This window comes from Tyto alba, unplaced genomic scaffold, assembly GCF_018691265.1.
Source record: "Tyto alba isolate M040663 unplaced genomic scaffold, T.alba_DEE_v4.0 Super-Scaffold_14, whole genome shotgun sequence".
Taxonomy (NCBI): domain Eukaryota; kingdom Metazoa; phylum Chordata; class Aves; order Strigiformes; family Tytonidae; genus Tyto; species Tyto alba.
The window spans coordinates 6962299-6985009 of NW_024881276.1; the positions used below are offsets into that span (position 1 = coordinate 6962299).

General features: G+C 35.9%; 1 protein-coding gene across 14 annotated transcripts in view; it reads left to right on the plus strand.

Moving 5' to 3' along the window:
- Positions 1-22711, plus strand: part of STS (steroid sulfatase) — a 122901-nt gene that overhangs the window by 68399 nt on the left and 31791 nt on the right. For all 14 annotated transcript variants that reach the window (XM_042788249.1, XM_042788248.1, XM_042788247.1 and 11 more), the window contains 3 exons: positions 4027-4164; positions 16410-16569; positions 19168-19289. In XM_042788249.1, the coding sequence (XP_042644183.1) occupies positions 4027-4164; positions 16410-16569; positions 19168-19289 (420 nt within the window). The remainder of the gene's footprint in view (positions 1-4026; positions 4165-16409; positions 16570-19167; positions 19290-22711) is intronic.

The following is a 22711-nucleotide window of genomic DNA, read 5'->3' on the forward strand; positions in this document are numbered from 1 at the left end:
TAGTGTCATGGCATCCTCAGTTTACTTCTAAGGAATAAAGAGATTTTATCACTTTCACATGGCTATCACTCCATTGAAATTGTCGTTTTCACTTTAAGAATGAAACAACTCTATAATTTAACATAGCTTTAAGCAAGAGTAGAGAACAGAATGTAGAGAGCAATCCTCAGTATATTTTGGATTAAGCTTTACTTAAATTTTGGAACTTTGATATACTAATTAAAACAAGTAGCATCTTAATGCTGTTCTTAATCTGTTTTGTATCTTAAAAAATGCAAATGAAAGAAAAGTGTCCAATGATCTTATGTCTTTGTCTGCTGCAATGTTAGTCACCTACGTTGGGGTATACATTTGTAGAATGGCAATAGTAGGAAAAACTTGATCTGAAATTCTCATTGCTAAATATCTTCAGAAATTATGCAGCTCCTTCAGTATTAGATTGATTTTGTTGTTCAGAAATGTTGTCTTTCAAAATCTGTTCTGTTCAAATCAGAAAAAATGTAAATGGTACCATCCACAGAGATCAGAGCAGCTGTTAATTTTTTAGAACATGGCTTTTAAGTGAGTCTTTTCAATCAAGAATCCTTCCATTTTTATTGATAATTTCCTACACTGGAGATAGCAAGCTATTGTTGCTTGGACAAAGCTACAGTTTTCCCAGTGTTTTGGCTTATTTATCCTACAGTTTCATATTCTGTATAAACTCTTTACATCCAAAAACTATTTTAAAATTTTTATTGCTTTCTGCAACCAGCAATGGGACTCAAAGGGAATACTAAGCCAGATGAATCCCTATTCTTGTAATTCAAGAGCATATGACATATGATACCCTTCCAATCATATTTCATGGGTGAAGCAACACATTTTTACCATCTTCTCTTACTCAGACATCATTTATTTGTTCACCACACTCAGTGGTGTGTTGCACATGTAGTTGCATGTCTAGCACTTTGGGTAAGATTCATCTTACTGTCCTTGATGTCTAATATAAAGGCATTTAATTTTGAGCTAGTTGCCTGTCTTCTCTTTTTAGTCAACAGGTAAAAAAGACCTTTTTGCAGTTGTGATTCAGCTCTTCCAAAGCCAATTAAAATAGGCTAGATGAAAGTCCTCCTTGTTCATTAACTGTCATTGCTTGAAAATATATATACATCAATTTTCACTTAATTCTAAAGTCTCTGTGAAATCTACTGAAATAATAAGAGTTGAGGAATTAGAGTAAAAAAATAAATTAAATTGTTATAAGAAAACCATAAAAGATGTCTTTTGCTTATTTTGTAGTATTTGCTTCTAAAATTTGTATAATATAACACATGAAAGATAACTGTTCATAGAGATCACAATACATTGCATTTTTCTTCTGTATTGATTACCATTTAGAAATGCTAATAAGTAAATGTATTGCTTGTGTTAATAGCAGCCACATAATTCAAATACACTTTAATGAGCCTTATCTCCTGGTAGCACACACTTTATTGCTTATTTATAGTTTTCATTCTTGAAGGTGTCAGTATTCAAGATGAAAACAAAAATGGAAGTCTTGCTTCATTTCTGTGAATATTTGTGATTGCCATTCTCTGACAATAGTGTTATTTAAATTACCACTATTAGTCCATATGTATTAAAAAATGCTGTTCCTAAAATAAATTGTCATTTTATCATTTGATAATTAACCCTAATGTAGCCAATCCTCTTAATGTTTAAAAATCCAAATGAAGGAAATGGAAGTTTTACCACTGAATTCAACAAGATTTGGATGAGACTTTCTATGTATTTTGTTGTGGTGTTTTTTTCTGAAATGAGTAACATTTGAGTGTAAGAATTTATATTTTTTTCAGGCCAAGTCAAGCTACTCAACCTTGTTTCCCCAAAAAAATAAGTCATCATAATGATAAGTGCTTTATTTCATTATTTGTGATAGCGAGACATTTTTCATTGCTTCTTTATTTTCCCAAATTAATTAGGAAATCAAAATAGCCTTTATTAAATGACAGCATATGTCTCTAATCACCAGAGATCATTTAATGTGATGTGCTGAGTGGAATTCTTGTTTTATTTTAATTTTGTTTTATATATAGGATTAATTTCAAAATCCAGTTTCATCAAGGAAAACTATGTAGGTAAAAAAATGCATTTGTGCATGTCATTGCACATGTATTTCTTTGTGTAATTCCATTTACTATTATTATTATAGGATCATAAAATCATAGATTGATACATATTATAGTATCATAAAATCATGGATTGATACAGGTTGGAAAGGAACTCTGGAGGTCATGTGGCTGAATACTCACACATAATGTCCTAATTTATTTATATACTCCACTTTTTTATTCATCATTGTTGCCTTTCTAAGGGATATTATAATTACTTAGCAAGTACATTCTCCAAACAATCTCAGAGCCAATGAGAAATTGTCTTTTTCTTTTCTGGCACTAAGTCCACCTGCTGCAGCAAGCGAATGGCTTGTCAGATGGATCTGCATGATTTTCCATCAACCCACCAACTTTAAAATGTCAGCCTTTGTAACAGATTTTCCTCAGCTCTGTTGGGAAATTTCAACTCCCACGAGGTTTGAAAATTTACATAAACAAATTCTCCTACTCTTACATTTCTTCTTTGCTCCTAGTTTACAAACAAGACCAATAGGTATCAGTTATTTAACTGCTGATGTTCCTTTATTCATGACCCAGTCATCTGAGCTGATGAGAAAGGAAGACAGTCAACCTTTTTAACAAGGCAGTTTTAGAATGCTATAACATTAAAAGACAAGTAGAAATAGTAGCAGTAAGGTAAAGTAACTACTCCTTATCCAGAAAAAGAGCATAGCAGCAGAAATGATGATCTGAAAACTGTTTAAGAAGGCTTTGTATTTCAATTTTCTTATTATCTCATCTTCTTTGACAAAATAACTGGGCACCAGCTGAGGAATTCTTAGTGGACAGGTAGGCAAATCAAAATTAACATTCAAATTGGACCATCCTTGGATGCTTAAGTAAAAAGAATAAAGATAAAATAGCTGTGAAGACAGAATTATCTTTATATGCTCTGAGATCCCTAAAGGACAAGGTTAAAGCTCATTCACAGGCTGATGTGAAGATGTTCTTATACTTTGGTCAGTTTCCAGGACCAATAACTTTAGATACCTAATCAGTATAAAATTCACTAGAGCAAGTTACAAAGAGCAGCTTCACTCTCATTCATGCAGAAACCCTCTTTAAAGACCTCAGTCTAAATAGGTTTGAATGTAATTTATGTGCACTACAAGGCTCTCCACAGTGCCAAGGTAGTGTGAGAAGCCCTTTGTGAAAAAGAAGCATGAGCCCATGGTGCCTTAGAGTTACAGGACATATCCATGTGGATTCCTCTTTTAAATATGTGCGTATGTGTGTGTGTGTTTATTACCCTGCACGTTCTGAGTTTAGTCAATGTCTAGTCTTATATGATGAGAAATTAGGGAGTAATTACTTGGCTTGGTAATGAAACCATGTGGTCTCCAGAGGTACTCCATACATTAACTTCCTTCTTTTTCTTAGAATGTCTTATTCTAACATTCACACTGAGATTTTTGTCATGCTGCCTCTATAGGTTGCTAGGCAGCAAAGCTAACCCCCAAACTGTTAGCTCTATTCTTCATGCTGAGACTCTTTCATATATCCTCAGCGGTTTGAATCTTCTTGCTGAGGGGTTTTCTTCATTGAGAGCAACTGTTTCCAAAGGTCACTGGCTCTCTATGGATCAGCACTTTTCTCTGATGTGCACAAATTTTCTCATTTTATACTTCAAGAAACCCTGCAGCACTTGAACCATGGTCCCAATTGCAACAAGCCTTGTGCAAATGTCCCCTACTGTATGCTGCATGGTGCCAATTGCTTTGTATAATAATGTTTATATGGGAAGTGATCTTAAAAAGGTATAAGGACAAAAATATTTGTATGTTTCCAGGCTAAAGAAAAAGCCAGTTGAAGACATTAAAACTGCTATTTTTTCCTTTTTTTTTTTTTTTTTTTTTTTTTTTTTTTTTAGGACAGGTTCTGGATGTGCTGGAAAAATATAACCTGACTGATAAAACTCTTGTATATTTTACATCTGATCAAGGGGCTCATGTTGAAGAAATCTCCAGTTCTGGAGAAGTCCATGGAGGATACAATGGCATATATAAAGGTGAACATTCTCTGATGATTCTTGAAAATTGCATCAGAAACTATAATCTCATTGGTTTTGCTCCAAAACTGTAATGTATTCTGTGGCCAAGGTCAAAACATGATTCCTTAGTAGTAAACTTCTCATGACTGTCATTATAAATTCAAATGTAAGCAGTAAATATAATGGATTTACTTGTCAAATACAGCAGCTCAATGACAGTACATGCTCCTCTGTAGAGTTTTAACATGAGCAAATATACTCTTGAACTGGGCAGAGATACAGTTTTGGAAGGATGTCTGTTCCTAGTTCTTTAATGGCTAGATAGCAAAATAGAAAGGGAAAAAAAAAAAAAAAAAAAAGGTGATTTGTGAGCCGTCAGGAATCATAAATAGGAGCTAAATACCATGGAGTGAGTGGGATCACATGAAGATAAGATATAGAGGAGATGGGAGAATCAGTAACAGAGACCAATATATTCATTGCAGAATATGTAGAAAAGGGAAGTTAGGTTAAAAAAGAATAAAGTAAGAGTTGGATTGAGTTTGGGATGGGCAAGGTCAACAACAGCCAGAAGACGGGAAGATTTCAAACAGAAAAGACTGAGTTGGATAAAAGAGTTTTGAAAGTAATGCATAACACACGTACTGAATTGAAGACTGATTTGGAAATGGAGAGACTTTAGTTAAAATAATGCAGTTTAGTTGTATCTTTTTAGGTCAGGTCTTGAGGGCATTAATACTCCATAATATTTTTATTCTGTGGAGACTTAAAATTTATTTAATGTCTATCTTATTTTAATACACTTTGTCTTGGTGATATCACACCACAATACTGAATGATACTGCTTTTGTTGCAATATGGTGATCGTGTAAAAACAAAAATTGCAGCTTAGCAAAACGCCTTCCACAATTTGTCTGTATCCCTGTCTTGGTGATCCCTTCGGTCATGTTGTAGTTTGAGCTCAGAGGGCTACTGAGAACCACACATCCGCTCACTCTCCCTTTACTCCCCAGCTCTGAGAAGGGAAAAATAAGCCAGGCTTGGGATTAAAGCTAGGACAGGGAGGGACAAATCACCTATTATGGTCACAGGCAAAAGGCAGACTCATTAGGGGAAGAAAAAAAGAACGTAAATTTATTACAGACACTAACAACACTTAACAGAGTAAGGCAGTGAGAAGTGTTACCACATATTGAGAACACCTTCCCCCCACCCCTTCCTTCTTCCCAGGCTCAGTTCTGCTCCCGATATCTGTACCTCCTCCCTGCAGCGGCACAGGGGGCAGGGAATGGGGGGTGCAGTCAGTGCTGCTGCTTTTTCCATTTTTGATCAGGGGAGCTTCTGGAACTTCTTCCCCCTGCTCCACCATGGTTCCCCTCTTACAGGAGACAGTCCTTCACAAACTTTCTCCAACGTGAGTCCCTCCCATGGGCTTCAGCGTTCTCCACTCTGGTCTGATGTGGGACATCAACTTTCTCCAACTGGAGTCCCCTCCACAGGCTGCAGCCCTTCCTGAGCTGCTCCAGTGTGGGACACCCCCGCAAGTTGCAATCCTCCCAGCACCAAACTACAACAGTGGGGGCTACTTCTTCCCACAGGGTCCTGGCCTCCTTCAGGTGCAATCACCTTAGTCAATCATGCAAGGCCCCTTACAGGCCGTAAATCAATGTCTGCTCCACCGTAGATCTTCATGGACAGCAGGGGGGGTTGCCCTGCCGTCTCACCATAGGATACAGGGGGATGTCTGCTCCAGCACACCTCCCTGTGCTTTCCTCCTCCGTTCCTCCACCGACCTTGTTCACGCATCTGCTGCAAGTCCTCCTCACAAGTCCCTTCTTAAATATGTTATCTCAGAGGCAAAGCTGATTGGCTCATCCTTGGTTCAGAGGTAGGTCTGATGTGGAACTGGGGGAGCTTCGAGAAGCTTCTTATAGGGGGCCAGGGCTGTAGTCCACCTCCTCTGCTACCAAAACCCACCACCACTCACTCAAACCCAGGACAAGTCTTCAGGAATGTAATACACCATTGGACACCTTTGAGAGTATAGTTCCAACATAGGATGAACATAATTATTGTCACCAATATATTTTTGAGAAAATCAGACAATAAGAGATACTACAATGAGAGAAAGAAGGCTGTAGAAATGGAGGAATAATTCTGCTTGATAACATGGCCATAACATTCAGTCACAGGTTTGTCATAATTAAAGACTTTTACTATTCAGTCACAGACTGCTCATAGACAACGTTATCAAATATAAAATAAAGGATTGCCTCTGACCAACTACAGAAATAAGTGTTTTCCAGTGTACAAGTTGTGGACACACAACATCAGGAAAATGAGCGTCAAAATGTTTTTAATAATCTTCAGTCTTATTGAAATAGGGTAGGAATGCTTGGTTTTATTATTTTTAATGAAATACAGTGAATATTCTTGTCTTTTTACCAGAGGTAAAGTTCTTTTCATTCTTTCACTAGGAAGTGGCTGTGTAATTTGTTTTCTCCTCATATTTGAGGGGACAACTTCAAAGAAATCTAGCAGGTTTTGGTAAGTCTTTTACCAAACATAAAACTTTTAAATTGTAGAGAGAAAGAAGTAAATTGCCTATAGGTGTGATTTTTTAAAAAAAGTAACATTGCAGAACTAGAAAATCATGTAGTAGTTGAGTCTGGAAGGCACCTCCCAAGGTCTGTAGTCCTAGGCCCTGCAGAGGACACTGGGTCAGCTAGAGCAGGTTGTTTAGGGCTGTGTCCAGTCAAGTTATGAAAATCTCCAGTGATGGAGACTCCACAGCCTCTCTGGGCAACTCGCTCCAGTGTTTGATCACACTCACTATAAAAAAAAAGTGTTTTTTCTTATGTTTAAATGGAATTTTCTGTGCTTCAGTTTGTGCCCGCTGCCTCTTGCCCTGTCAGTGGGCACCGGGCTCTATCCTCTTTACTCAGGTAAACCCATGTATCCATACAGATGGGTAAAATTCCACTGAGTCTTCTCTTCTCCAGGCTGAACACTCCCAGCTCTCCCAGCCTCCCCTCATATGTCGAATACTCCAACCGCTTAATCATTTTCATGGCCCTCCTTCAAACTTGCTCCAGTATGTCCATGCCTCTCGTGTACTGGGGAGCTCTGTTCTTGGATGCAGCACTCCAGGTCTGTATCACCAGTGCTGAGTAGAGGATAAGGATCACCTCCCTCAACTTGCTGGAAATGTTCTTCCTAATGCAGCCCAGGATGATGTTGGTCTTCTTTGCCACAAGGGCACATTGCTGGCTCATGTTCAGCTAGTTGTTTAACAGGACTCCCAGGTCCTTCCATGCAGAGCTACTTTCCAGCCAGTCAGCTCCCAGCCCTTGCTGGTGCTAGAGGTTATTCTTCTGAAGATACAGAACTTGATATTTCCCTTTGCTGAACTTCATGAGGTTCCTTTTGGCTCATTTCTCCAGCCTGCTGAGGTCCCTCTGGATGGTAGCACAACCATCAGTGGATTAACCACTCCTCCTAGTTTTGTATCATCTGCAGAACTGCAAAAAGGAAGAAAGATAGGCATATACAGTAAGCAATAACAATACAGTGAGGTTTTCAAGCAAGAAGACTCCACAGTTTTTAATTATTAGATATCTGTCTGAGAAATGACCCTTATGTTTAAAGAGCTGCGAAAGAAATGCTACACAAGCAAAACAAGCAATGCCGAAGTCATGCTGTTACAAACCGTGTCCCCTTGGGCTAACACCAGAGTGAAATGTATCTTGTATGTTAGCACATAGGCCTTATATAGTGATTTAAGTAATTAAGGAACCATATGGTTACATATCTGTAGCTGTAGGCACTGCCTGAGGTGTTTTAGAAGCTCTAAAAAATATTTGCCTTCTAGAATGCCAGACATAAGATACAGGATAAATGATAATGAGGAAAAAAAAAAAAAAAAGACAAATGCCATGGAGAATATGCCTTCCTAAGGAACTTTGATTGAATGGAGATTTTTCTATCAAGCATTGCAAAATTTTGTATCTGGGCTTATAGAATGGAGAAAAATTTGAAATAGATCTTACTTGAATGAATAAAAAATCTGATTGATAGGATTACTTTGGGAATGATGGGGCTTCTTATCTTTGAAATTAATTGCGTGGTTTACATAGCATAGCAAGCTACACTATGCTGGCAAATGTAATATATTATGAGATAGAAAATAATTACTATATAAGAAACAAAATATTTGTTATATGAGAGATATTCTTAGTAAAATAAAAAAAAAAATTAAAAGACCTATGCAATCAGTTGAATATGCTTTCACCATTTTAAAATACAGTGAATTCTTCTTTACTTTCCATCTCCATATCAGTCCTCAATTTAACAGGTACATTATAAATCATTTTCAAAAGAGCTGAAGTGGAAGTGATCAATCAATTGCATAATTAACAATTTTCATACAGAAGAAATTATTCATATTAACAGTTATATACAAGATACATGTTAGAGGTCTGTACAGATCTGGTAGATTTAATGAAAAACAGACCTGTAAAGCCCTAAGTCTCAGGCACTGATACAGCAACATGTCTAAAAAAAGCGGAAGAACATTCTTTATGGTGCTTGTGCTCACATGTGCATGCACTAGGAATTTGTTTCGTCTGGTGAGTAGTTTACAAAACTGGGAGACATGCATGTCCTTTCTCCCTGTCTCTGCTAGACAATCTCCACTACTTATCTTTTTGTATATGATTGCTGCATGAATGTGAATATGAATCAAGCCACTTAACCCTCTTGTCAGAGCTGGAGCAGTATGCTCAGTAATAATTGCTTCTGCCCTAAAATCAAAAGCTCTCCAGATCTCCACAATTCGAATTCTCTAATTTGTCTTGATACCCAGCCAAATGAGCACAAATAATAAAATTTAAGAGGGGTTTGGAGAGTTAGGCTAGCATTGAAAGATTGAATGTAAAAAAGGGAAATTGCTATTTGAAGGTTTTATTACTCTGGATTCTGACTGTGGAAGAGACACTGTAAATTTGGATAGCCCTTGAAATTAGAAACCAGAGCTAATACAGTGTTTAACTAGTTGCTGTCATACACTGTCTGGTTTCTCTCTTCAGTAACTTTTTTTAGAAGACATTATACAATAATATGGAAGTGATGGATCAAAGTCATGGCCTCTCTTTCTAGTGGACTTTTTCTGAGAGTTATCAGGATCAGAATCCTTGGAGGAAGATGGAGGAGCTGTGTAGTAAATAAAGAAGATCCCTTAGAAAATCTCCTAATCCCAGATAGCAATACCTTGGTTTAAGATGTGAATCCTGACAATTTAGATTTTACAAAGACTTTTATTACTAGTTATATAAATTCTCACCATATGAAGATGAAATTTCACTTTGAGTCTTTCTAAATTCTTGGCATAAATTAAATAATTTGCCAGTGAGAATACTGTGCTTTCATTCACTGCTTTTAAATGGGACGGTTGAAAATTCCACGGAACATCTTGAAGTTTAATACTGTTTCCTCATTGATATAGGATAAAGGAGGGAAAACTAATTATACCTTCCTTAGTTTACCTTTGCTTTGTATACTTTTATTGTGCCTCTTTCCCTTTAATACCTCATTCAGAAAAGAATAGTCTCATCATTCTCTTTCATCAGTCTTAACTGGTGAGTTTTTCCTTGTCCCTAATTTCTTGTTATTTTCTTCTGTGAACTATTTCTAATTGTGCAATATATTATTTTAAAATGACTTTACAATTATTGCCATTCAGGTTTTGCCATGAAGTATCACTACTTGTTTATATACTTATTTTTTAATGTTATACATTTCATCCTACATACTACCTGTTGTCTTTGTATCTTACTGATTACAGCTGTGCATTAAGCATTAGTCTTTTCATATGTTCTTTTTCTTAAGTATACAGTGGACATTACGATATGAATAACTAGGACGACAGGCCCTAGTTCAGTTACTTTTTCTCTAATGTTCATTGTATTGTAAATGTTTTTACAGGATTTGAACTTGCATCGTGCTTCCTGTTCATCCAACTTGGGGTGAAGTCCATTATCTTTTCTTCTGAATTTGATCAACCTCTGACACTTTGTGTCATATGTGGAGTTTTCAATTCCACAGCTCACTTCCCTTCTAAAATTTAAGTAAATATATTAAAATAGCAACGGACTTAATAGAGGCTAGCATCATGGTACATTACTTTGACTTTTTTGTGAAGTGTCACAGGCTGTTTGTTTTATCTCATTGTTTCCTGACTACTATTCAGATTTTGATTCATGACAACCTTTTGTCTCCTAACCCATGATTAATGTTCCAGAAACTTTGTTTTTCTTTGAGAAACTCTATACTTGTCAAAGATCTTTCAAAGATTTAAAGCTAGATACAGCTTCTAAAACAAAAAGTAGTGGTTATTTTAGTAAGAATTTCTTCCCAACATCTTAACACCTTCTTACCTGGATGCCTGAAGGACTTGTAGGTGCATTTATGATAATATATTTTTCCTTGCTACTTAGGATTTTGATCAGGAACTGATTAGAGAAATTATCAGTTTCTCTCAGAAACCTGGTAGTTCATGTGGACCTATTGGGCCAATATGTCCTTTGAGTCATTTGGGTTTGCTAGTTCCTTTGGAAACTTCCAGTTTGTGATACATTCTTTTTGAAAAATCTCTGTTTGTTTGTATTTTCCTGTTTAGCTCTTATTCATTCATACCAGATCACTGAATGATTTTTTATATATTGACATATAAGTAATTTCGGATGTACAATTTATAATCTTTAAGTTATTTATAAAATTTAAGTTATTTTGAGATATAACTATAAATTATGGTCCTTTTATCCTGTTAATATTAACATCTTCAAATTGAAATATGAAAACTATTGTGTTTAAATAAAGTCTCTTAAAACTTTCTGTGTAATTTTTCCAGCAATTTTTTTTTTTTTTTTTTTTTTTTCAGTTCTGTGACATTTCTCTGAAAGGTATGGAGCTTTGAGGTATTGTTTTTGTATGTGAAATCCAGGATACCTGCACTGATTTCTTCTTGGGTGTTTTTCACTATCTTTTTCATTAGTATGACATCTGCAATTTAAGCATGCCCATTTGAGCTAGTCACTTTAGCCTTCCATTAGGAACAGAAATAAGGGTAGTTTTTTTAAATACTTCAGATCTCTACTTTAGAATAAGATTAGTAGAATAAATAGAATAAATTCTCTCTATTGAATAAACAAGCAGCACAAGACAACTGGTCTAAAGGATGTCATTATGTTTTTCTTTGTTACCCTCAGATATTGAATCTATTTTGTGGTAATTTTTTAGTTGATTAGTGACTCATTTGTTGAATTAGCTTCAGTGTGTTATGAAATGTCTCTCCTGTTATGTACTTTATAGCAGTAAACAGTGAAGGCATTAAAAACTTTTCATTTAAAAGCTTTTCTCCACACTTTTTCTCATTATACTATTCCACTGATACATAAGCAGACAGTAGAAGTCCTCCCTCATTATCACTTGTTGACATCTACCCCAATCTGTTGCATATGGGATTTTCTGTGGAGTCTCCTTGCATCTCTTAATAGTCTTACTGTCATCTTCTTTTGGATATGTAGCTAAATATAATTTGCCTGTACCTTGGACCTACCCATTAGAAACATTGCCTTTCTTTGTATTTATGAAGCAATTAGCACAATACATATAGGCACTTGGCTACTATCATGCTACTAGAGTAGATCATGAGTTCTGATGTTAATGGAAACTAAGTCAATCACTAATAATGACAAACCAATTGAACAACATTAATTTTAAGTGCTTTGTGCCTTAGAAATAGGTATATTCATAGTTACTTTGTTAATATCCATGAAAAATATTATTCAATGTTTCTTAAAGACTTAGACTCTGATTTTTTAAAACTACCAGAAATATGTGAGAGCTAAACAAGGACTGGAGGAATCAGTTGCCCAATATTTTATTGAAATGTATTATTTTTATACAGTTTTATATACTGCAGTGATAAGTTCATTCAGCAGTGTTTCATGACGCTATTAGCAAACCTTTTCCTATCTGTAAGCCACAGAGAAATCAAACTGACCGTAACTTTGGCTTCAGTACTATTCTGTTGCGTATTTAGTGATATTAGTTGGAGTTACACTTTTGACTTTAATGAGAGCAGGAATTGACCTTTTTCTCAAATGTACAGTATTTTTATATTCTCTCTGAAGTGATTCAGATTTTTTAATAATCAACCCATCTTGTCATTTTGACTGAAACAGAAAATATTCTGAGAGACAATTTCATTTGATTGAAAGAAAGGTCAGATGAGAAGATGTCCAAATGAGCTATGTCTACTACATTCACCTGTACAAGAACAGCTCAGGTTGAAAATTAACAAAAGCAGTATATGAAACAGATTAAAAATCAGTCAAATAAAGAGTGAGCTTGCTATCAAAAATAAATTGTTGTTTGATTATTTTTAAGGTAAGCGATAGTAACTGGTTTTGATTGTCAACATTTGTAGCATAAACTTTGCTACAGATAGATACATTAATTAATTTCCTTGTTTTTTTGTATCTTTCAAGATAAATTGGGTTTGGAAGCTTTGTTTTTAGAATAACATAAGAAAGAAGGAAAGGATATTATGCTTATAATCCACATGATCTAAGAAAGTTATTTTAAATAGTTTTCATTATTCATCATTCAAAATATTAATAGTGATATACCACAGAGTTCCCCTTTATATATCATCCTTTGTAAAATATCTGTTCCCAGAGTTAGGTAATAGCAGTCAATTTAATTCAGAGGGAAAAAAAAAGGAGATATTCTTTTTGCTAAGTTTTTAAATGAGGTTAAAATGGAAATTTGATATCATGTTGTGGATGATTGCAGAGAGTTATGTCTGTACTTTACCTGCTCCTGCAGATTTTTCAGGAAAGGTGAATGTAGGCTATTGTTCAGTATAACACTGAAGGGTACAACTACTCAAAAAGCATAGATAGCTAAGCATGAAAGTACAGCCCGGAGTGTTTAATGCTGTTTTCAAAACATTTTTAGAAGAATTTAAGAGAACAAAAATAATATATAGGTAGGCTGCCTAGAGTTTGCCAGTCATACAGACTACTAGGTTGTTGCCTTTCTCTGTTTCAGTGTTGTGAAGTCCAAGCAAAATACAGAACTAGTGAGTCAGATCCTGAAATATTGAGAGATTTTCTTTTTAAATAATGACCTTTTGTGGATTTTTTTTTTTCCCCTTCTAATATTCTAGCCATTTGAATGTTTGCTTCATGTTTCAGGCATTAGTAGTGAAACCTTGATTTTTTTTTTTTTTAAAGAAAAAAGATTGCAGATAGCTTGAACAATGTTTAACAGCTAGACTTTTAAAGACAATGTATATAAAGGGATTTGTAATCTTATAATGGTATTAAACAACTCTAGTGATATCACTAAATTTACAAAGTTCTAATAAAGATGAACATCACATAGACACAGATAATAAAAGAAAACCTTCCACAATGACCTCTATTTCCTGCCCTGGTTTCCTGCTATTCCTAATCTTCAGAGACATAAAAAAAAAATATGCTCCAATTAGTCTTTTGAAAGGAAAACAGCAGTCACTTCCTTATTGACATAAGCAAGGAGATAGCTCTGCTGTGGAGTCCATGTTGCTTTTTGTACCTCACAGCAGGGAGGCAGAGTTTGCTGAGTGCTCCCTTTGTGCTTGAGTAATGTTCAAGTTTTCTTTTCTGTTCTGTAGTGATTCAAGAAAATTGTATTGTGAACCCAGGAACTGTGAAAGTGATCCAATGTCTAGGTTTTAAGAATTGCAACTTGTGGGAATGGAATTCACCACTTACTCTGTCTTCAGATTACACAGGAGGCAACAGTAAAACAAGAATTTCTTTAAACAATCCAATCTAGCTAACACCGTGTTACTAGATTCAGAGAGGTATATATAAATAAAAGGAACCTCACACTTAAAGCTACATATTGTACAGATCTGTTCATAGACTTTTCTGTCTATCCATACTGTCTAGCTAACAAGCTGCTGTGATGTCTACACGGAACTAGGATCTGTCTCATGTACTAAATCATCTCCCCAGCCTAGGTGTTCACTGAAAATATCTTGATTTGAATATATCTGTAATTTCATGTCCTCATACTTTTCTTATATTTTTATTCAGATATCACTATTCCCACTCAAGAGAATTCTCTGTGAACCATAGCTCAGTCAGTGTATTAATCTTGACACTTTCCTGCTAGGTAACACATAATCTCCACCAAACTTCTAAAATCCTTGTGACTGTTATACATGACAGAGTCATCTTTTCTACAGAAGATGCACACAATCTATTGACATCTACACCAGTCTCGACCCAACCGCATTAACAACAGATCAGCATACTGTTGGGTGAACACTTCCGTCTGCTAGGTGACAGGTGTTTTAAACCTCACTAAATAACAATTTTATAAAACTAAATCTACATTTTTGTTAGATTTTTTGGTTTGAAAATCATATTTTTTTTACAATAATGTAACCAAAAATATTCTCTTTAAGAATTCATCTCATTCCTGAGTTTTAGAATAGGTAGCCACATGCTTTATTTGTGAGAATGAAATTACATTTGACACTGTGACAAGAGTAAATTTTTAAGACTGCTCTAAAAGACAGATAGTCTTGTTAACACCTGAACTCTACACTGCTTTACAAAACCAACTTTAGCAAAGATTGTTTCTTATGCAGTGCTGAATATTAGAAACCCTACGTTTTCTGATGTCAGATTAGATAATTATGTGTCCCTAACTATTCAATATTATTAGTTCTGATAAAGCCCATGAAAAAAGTAAGCAAAAATCTGATATAAAAAAGAACCATGAGCTGAAGGTTTTTCAGCCACAAGATCTGTATACATATATAAAATGGGTAAAGATCTATGCAAAAAAAAAAAGAGTTTTCTCTCTTGAAGTTCACACATTTACAAACAGTGAAAAACCTGTACAAAATCTTACTAGACAGTGGAAAACCTGTGGAAAAACAGATGGATTATGAATGACCCAGTGCTGAAATAGAAAAGATCACTGAGGAGTTGGTAAGATAGACAGCATGTATGGCAAGGTCTCGGCTTGACACTGAAGATATTAACATCTCTGTGGTCTTTTGAAGGTCTAAGAGGCTGAGGAGACAGAACTATTGAAGTACTTTGTTGTAATATTTTGTGCATCTGTGGGTTTTTTTACTTGAAAATGGGAGATACAGGAAAAATAGGCTTATAGTATTTTTATTTGAACTATGAATTGCTGTGTGATTCAATTAACAGCAGGAGTTCAACACATATGTTCTTTTTCTTTCAGACACTTCTATTATACATAAAAAATTTCTCAATTTAATTGTAAATGCCTGGCCCAGACCACGCTTAACCACATCCAAACCCCATCTGTTTATCAGAAATATTTTTTTCCAAGTGATATATTAATTTCAAAGATCAACCTGAAGTGCTGTACACAGTCACATGACTGTGTAAGGCAGTAATAATAGTACTTGTGGTAGCCCTTCATACAGAGTTGTATCATATATTAAGTAATGATAGAAATGTTACCATAGAATAAACACATTGCCCTTCTGTAAAGATGTCAGGAGGACTGGACAGTGATGGTTATTGGAGAAACAAAGGAAATGACTGCAGTGTAGTATTGAATGCAATCAGTTGATAGTGTATTTGATGCAACTGTGTTGGTTTGGAAGTCGAAAAGGTCTTCACATCCTGAGATCTACTATCACTGTAGTGAATTTCTTCCTAATGTTTTGAATTGGAGAATTGAGTAACATACTTAAATTAGTATTTTCTTCTATCTAAAGTCATTAAGCACCATTTTTAATAAATTATCATATATCTTCTCTGGGTTCATACCTCAGACATCTAGGCCTATCTTAATTGATTTTTGATTCCTGTTTTTTGGTTATATCTTCACATAACTATGTGGCATACTATCTAGATCAAATTCTATATGAAGATTCCTGCAATGTGGCTTTTTATCTCCTACAACTGTTATTTACCTGTTTTAGTTTGTAAACTAAATACATTTTATAGGCTCTGTCTAATACATATTAGTAGATTTCTGTAAGAAAAGTACCGACTGTAGGTGGAAAAAATAAACCTAGCAAATTAAAAATAAGATAAATATATTTAATGAAAAGATTCTGTCCAGACAGAATGTTTAATGTTTGGAAATTGAATTTTGGGGAGGTATTTTTCTAAGAACAAATTGATTTCATAACAAACAAAACTTCAATTTTTCAGGTGGAAAATCAATGAACTGGGAAGGAGGTATTCGTGTGCCAGGGATTCTCCGTTGGCCTGGAGTGATACAGGCTGGTGCCTATATTGATGAACCAACAAGTAACATGGATATATTTCCTACCATAGTCAAACTTGCCGAGGCACAGTTACCCTCTGACAGGTATGCTCTGTAGTTCTATATTTTAGAGAAACTCTCATGAGTGTTTTATATGTTCTAGTGATGTTTATTAAGATAGAGGTGAAAATTAAAAGAAAAAATTAAATTTTAAAAGCACTTTTTTGTCATTACTTACAGTAATATGTTGTTTCTTTTCATACGGACATACTGATATATTTCACAGAAATGTTGTATGTAAATACAGCTTACCTTGCACAACAAGCACCAAGCAATAAGATAAGAGAATAGCACTAAGAGCAACATACTGTCAAATCAGAATTACTTACTAAAACCAAAAATGAATGTATCAAAAAATGCTTTGTTCTTCATGAGCGAATGTAGTAGAAACAGGAACTGCAGGGGTAAATTATTTTAAACTTCACAAGCTCAACCTTGGTATGTTTAGTATAGCAAAACACATCAAAATGCCAGCTAGGCTTTTCTCACAGATTTTTTTGTCCTTTACCATGTTAGTGAAAATAATCTCTTACAGAGTTTTGCAGCCTGATAAGAAGACCCACTGGGCTTCTAAAATTCATAAGATGTTTTATTGGCACTCCTATATCCCTGTGATTTTTCTTGTTTGGGAGATAGTCTCAGCAGCAAGGTGCCTCCACCTAAAATCTATTGCCATCCAAATCCAGTAAGTGGAGAAACATGATGATATGCACATGCTTTAAACACATCTACCATACACAAACGGTTTTTGAGCACAAAGAATCCAGAATCCACGTGGGGGGAAACCAGTAGTGAGCAGAGGCACTCTGCTAATGATGATTCAGTGAGTGCTTGAAGGAAATGGCAGGGCAGGACATGTGTAAGAAATGAAAAATTAGTCAGACTGGTCCTGAGAGATCCCCTACTAGCCGTAACTCTGTCAAACCTAAGCAGTTCATATTGTTCTTAATGTGGGCAGATCTTAAGCACTTTCATATTGCTTGCATGAATACTAAGCACCAATGTTTTATTTTGATCTCTTTGATAGAAATCCCAATATATTTGTGTAACTTCCACTTGCAAGCTGCTCCAGTGATTCTTCTGCGTAGACTAGATGCCATAATTACTGCTTCATAGTAGGTCATGGACTAACTTGAAGCATTTTTAATCCAGCGGCTGAGTTCCTATCACTCTACTGAATTCTTCCTGAGAAATAAGAGAAATGACTACGATTAGGATTCAGTAACTGGGATGAAACAGGTTGAAAAGGAAAAGAGGAGATACTCCTCGTAAAGAAGCAAAATAAGTCATCAGGAAGAAAAGTCTCATATATCCCCCTGAAACCAGCAGCTGTGCAAATGCAAGAGTGCTGGAGACATATTGCTGGAGATACCCTTTTCCCCATCAGCAAGCTGTAGAACAGAAAGTGTACAATAGACGTGTGTCTGTTCTGATCTCAGCTTGGTATTTAGCAAGCCTGCAGGGGCGAGACAGGAGTGCATTACTCAGGTGAGAAAAGATGACAAATTGAAAGTGGGAATGTCTTTAATACAACAGATCCCTACAGACAGGGATGCACCAAGAAAGCACAGTTATTGGACAACACAGCTTTAGGAATTCCAGGATGTTTTCCTGCCCATCCTTTGAGAAGAGTCCTACTAAGCATGGTGCTGTTGCATACAATTGCTGCCAAGAATTTCATAGTCATACACAGCACATGCCTTAAAAAAGTGAAGTTAATACCTGTCTTGCAGTAGTTACACTGGTATTACAATGGTAATGAAAATTAAAATAGACATTTTTAAACTCTTAAAAAGTTTCAAAAAAGTTATGAAATATGCTCAAAATGCTTAAAAAATAATTACCTGCTGATCTGTATATCAGTAAAATGTAATAACCTGTAAAACTTCTCGTAAAATTTGTAATTCACACCAGGTCAAAAGTGCAAATTGTGATTTCTTCCCTGCCATCTGATTCCATCAATTCAAAGTCTTAGCTTATGGAAACATTTAAATGCCTTGCTTATTTTATAACTCCATTTTGATGTAAATTGACTGACTCCTTCAAAGCATGATTAAAATAGTCCAGTGGCGTTTAGAGAATTTATATATATATACACATATATATATATATATCTGTGTGTGAGTGTGTGGCTGATAAACACATATTTAAACATAGTTAATTTTCAACTTCGAAATGACTATTTCTGTCTTAAATTCTGGCATACATATTTTGCTGGACAGAGTTCTTACGATTACTTCCAAGGATGCTAACAGAGCACAGCATATAATTCTCCTGGTTTAGTGTTATTTTGGCCAGACTACTCCCAAACAGCTTAGGTAAACCTGGAGGACAGTGTTGTAGCAATTTATTCACATATATCTGGTCATTTTCTCAGGGAAAAAAAAAAAAAAAAAAAAAAAAAAAGATAAAAATCTGTTGAGGAAACAACCATTCTTAATGGCAAAATGTAAAATTAATATTTCTTTAAATAATGTAAAAATGAGAGGGCAAGAGCACCTGAAAGCTTTTCTCTGAATTGACCAACTTGAGTTAGCCAGTCAGATTTATTTTTTTGAGCGGTGGAAATGCCAAGTTTTAATAGCTTCTCAGTAAAGTGAGGTTTGGGTTATTCTTCTGATTTTGAAATGTTTTCTTACTTAGAATTATTGATGGACATGATCTGATGCCCTTACTTCAAGGAGAAGTTACCCGATCCAAGCATGAATTTCTCTTCCATTACTGTAATGCATATTTAAATGCAGTGCGCTGGCATCCAGGAAACAGTAAGTAAACTTGCCTGTACGCATTTTAAATATTTCATATAATTTTTATTGCATCTTGAAAAGTGAGGAAAAAGCCTTGGGCTATAGTAACAAATAAATTGTTTAAAATATGTAGCCTTTGTCCTTCTTTTTCACTTTTCTTTTTGCTAGAGCACACTTATTCACCATTTTAATGTTTGACATCAGTTTGTTGCTATGCATGAATGTTACATATCAATACAAAACTGAGATCTATGGTATCTGAAACTGGTTTGTTTTTTTTTTTTAAATATGCCTGAGAGAAAGTCTGTGTTACAGAATGAAGTAGCCAAGGTTAACTGTTACATCTTCCTAAAAATGTACAGGTAGTAGGATAGCTTTCTGAATAACAGTGCAAGTATAATGTCAACTTGGTTAATTTTATTATTGGGATAGCAAAGTAAAGAGAAGGACTGAGTCAAAGTCATAATTATCCAATAAATTAACACAGTATTATAGGGTCAATAATTGAATACAGTATTATAGGGTCCCTTTTCATGCTTTTTATGAATGACATAATTCCACTTTGTAGGCCAAGGAAAAAAGCATTTCCCACTGATTTGCTCCATTTTAACTAACATCTCACTGTTTCTGGTAGCAACTTCCACATTAACCAAAGGATATTTCCCTTTCTATAAAAATCTCTGTGCTGAATTAAGTCAAATACATATTTTTCTCATCTCAGTTGACACTCAAAGTGATGACTTGTGTTACAGCTTCAAAATGATAATCTAAGACAAGCTTTGGTGTAGCATTTTTTGGTTTAATTACCTTGGGAAGGGACTTGCTTAATAGTCAATGTGCAAAGTTAAAATGGGTTGGAATCTTTGTCTTCCTGGTCATCTGTAGGCCGATTCTCTACCTGTCTTGAACTTTAAACTAGAAAAAGGGAAAATATTACATATCACATTTATTTATTACTCCTTTGCCTATATATTTTGCATTTGATAAATAATCATAAGGAAGAACCAAGCAATCAGAAGATGTAGTTATCTAGTACCATTTTATATCCAAGGTTGGATGATATTATTCTGTGTCATGTTGAGGACAGAAGTAGATAGAGCTCTAGTCAGGCAGAGAAGCTGTTTTTCTCAAGAATACACCATTGCAAGATGAAGCACTCCATGTGTGAGGAAAGGGTCGTCTTTGTTATTTACTGAAGGGGAGTTTAATGGGAAATGAAGGGAAGCAATGATGAGGGACTAGTCTATTCTATGTATTTGAAGAGCAAAAATATGGACTGTGATTCTCCCTTTATCCTTTCTCCAAAGCAATCAGAAGAGAAAACCCACTCATAACCTGGCAATAACATTTTCATAACACTTGGCTGATTTTTGTATGGAAGGTTGTCATGGTTTAACCCCATCTGGCAACTAAGCCCCACCCAGTCACTCACTCCCCTCCAGGGGGTGGGGGAGAGAATTGGAAGGGTAAAAGTGAGAAAACTTGTGGGTTGAGATAAAGACAGTTTAACAGGTAAAGCAAAAGGGACTCACACAAGCAAAGCAAAACAAGGAATTAACTCCCCACGGGCAGGCAGGGGCACAGCCATTTCCAGGACAGTTGGGCTCCATCATGCGTAACTGTTACTTGGGAACACAAACATCATCGCATCCAAATGTTCCCTCTCTTCCTTCTTCTTCCCCCAGCTTTATATGCCGAGCGTGACACCACATGGTGTGGGATGTCCCTCGGGTCAGTTGGGGTCAGCTGTCCTGGCTGTGTCCCCTCCCAAATCCTTGTGCACCCCCAGACTCCTCACTGGTGGGGTGGGGTGAGGAGCAGAAAAGGCCTTGGCTCTGTGCAAGCGCTGCTCTGCAGTAACAGAAACATCCCTGTATCATCAACACTGTTTTCAGCACAAATCAAAACCATAGCCCCATATTAGCTATGAAGAAAATTAACTCTATCCCAGCGAAAAACGACACAAAGGGGTTTTGATATACTACCTGTCAACCTCCATTGTAGTGTGACAGTAGGCAATAGCCAGATATTCCTCTCTACTCTCGTTTGTACCAGTCCCCTGGGAGTGCTCAACACCTCCTTTTTCACTTGTCCAATCTCAAATCTTCAAAAATGCCTTTTCCATGTAAACAATGCAATCATGTTTTCAAAGATATTGTTGCAGTCAGTGAAATGTTTGCTCCTATTTATCTCTCTCCCATGTGTTATTGTTGTATAGAGATAAATATACTTGCATTACAGCTGTACGCACCTGATGCTATCTGAATTGCTGTGGGTACTTGTGGAAAAATGGGTATGGTTGGTTTTTCTTCTGATATCTCAGCAGTTCTATATGAAGCAAGCGATAAGTTCAAAGTGCATTATATTACTAGTTAGAGTATTATTGTCTTCTAGCCTCCCACCACCCGCCAGAGCTCATTCTTTACAGCTAATCTGAGAGTCCATCACCTGCTTCTATTAAGTGACATTTTAGTATGTGAAAATGAACACAAATAAAGCAGAAATACAATGCAATGTTTTGTTTGTTTTTTTCTTTTTTTTTTTTTTTTTTTTCTGGAGAAACATTTATTTCAAACATTTATTTAAAAATGATACAGAGCTCTTCTGTAGTAACAGAGAACTAAATTAAAAGTAGCCTATAGCAACAGTTCATTCCCTATACTTAGGAATATGTCCCAGAAAGTGAATGATGCCATGTTCATTAAAGACAGACTAGAAATCTGGAAAATTTTGCAACTTTCCTTTAACCTCAGCATGCCAGTTCTATCAGTTACAGGGCTGTAGGTCTTCAGGGTTTGGATATAGACTGATCACCATTCCTAACTATATATGCATGCCACGCCTAACACACTTCAGGGCCTAAGTACCACGTTCCTCCATAAACACATACATTTTCCAGTATCCAGAAATGACTAGGATCTCTCATCTTTTAGTTGCACCTTACCAATGACTGTAGTCAGGCGAATAGCACTTAATTCATAGATGACTTCCAGAAGCAGACACTTAATATTCTTAAGGGAAGTCTTGAAGAGGTGTGTCATGGTTTGAGCCTGGTCGGCAGCCAAACACCATGCAACCACTCTCTCCTCCTTTCTTCCTCCATTCCCCCACTGACCTTGGTGTTCACGCAGCTGCTGCAACTCCTCCTCACAATTCCGACTCCTCCTCACCAAGTCCCTTCTTAAATACATTATTGCAGAGGCGCAGCCTATTGGCTCAGTTTTGGTGCAGAGGTGGAGCTGACTTGGAGCTGGGGGAGCTTCAAGAAGCTTCTTACAGGGGGCCACCTCTATAGCCCCCTCCCCTACTACCAAATAAACCCACCACTCACTCAAACCCAGGACAAAGTGTTATTCCTTATCTAAGAAAAATGAGGAAATTCTTGAAAAAAATGTCATTAAGGGAGAGTTGTCTCTTTCTGTGTACTGTAAATGATCTTT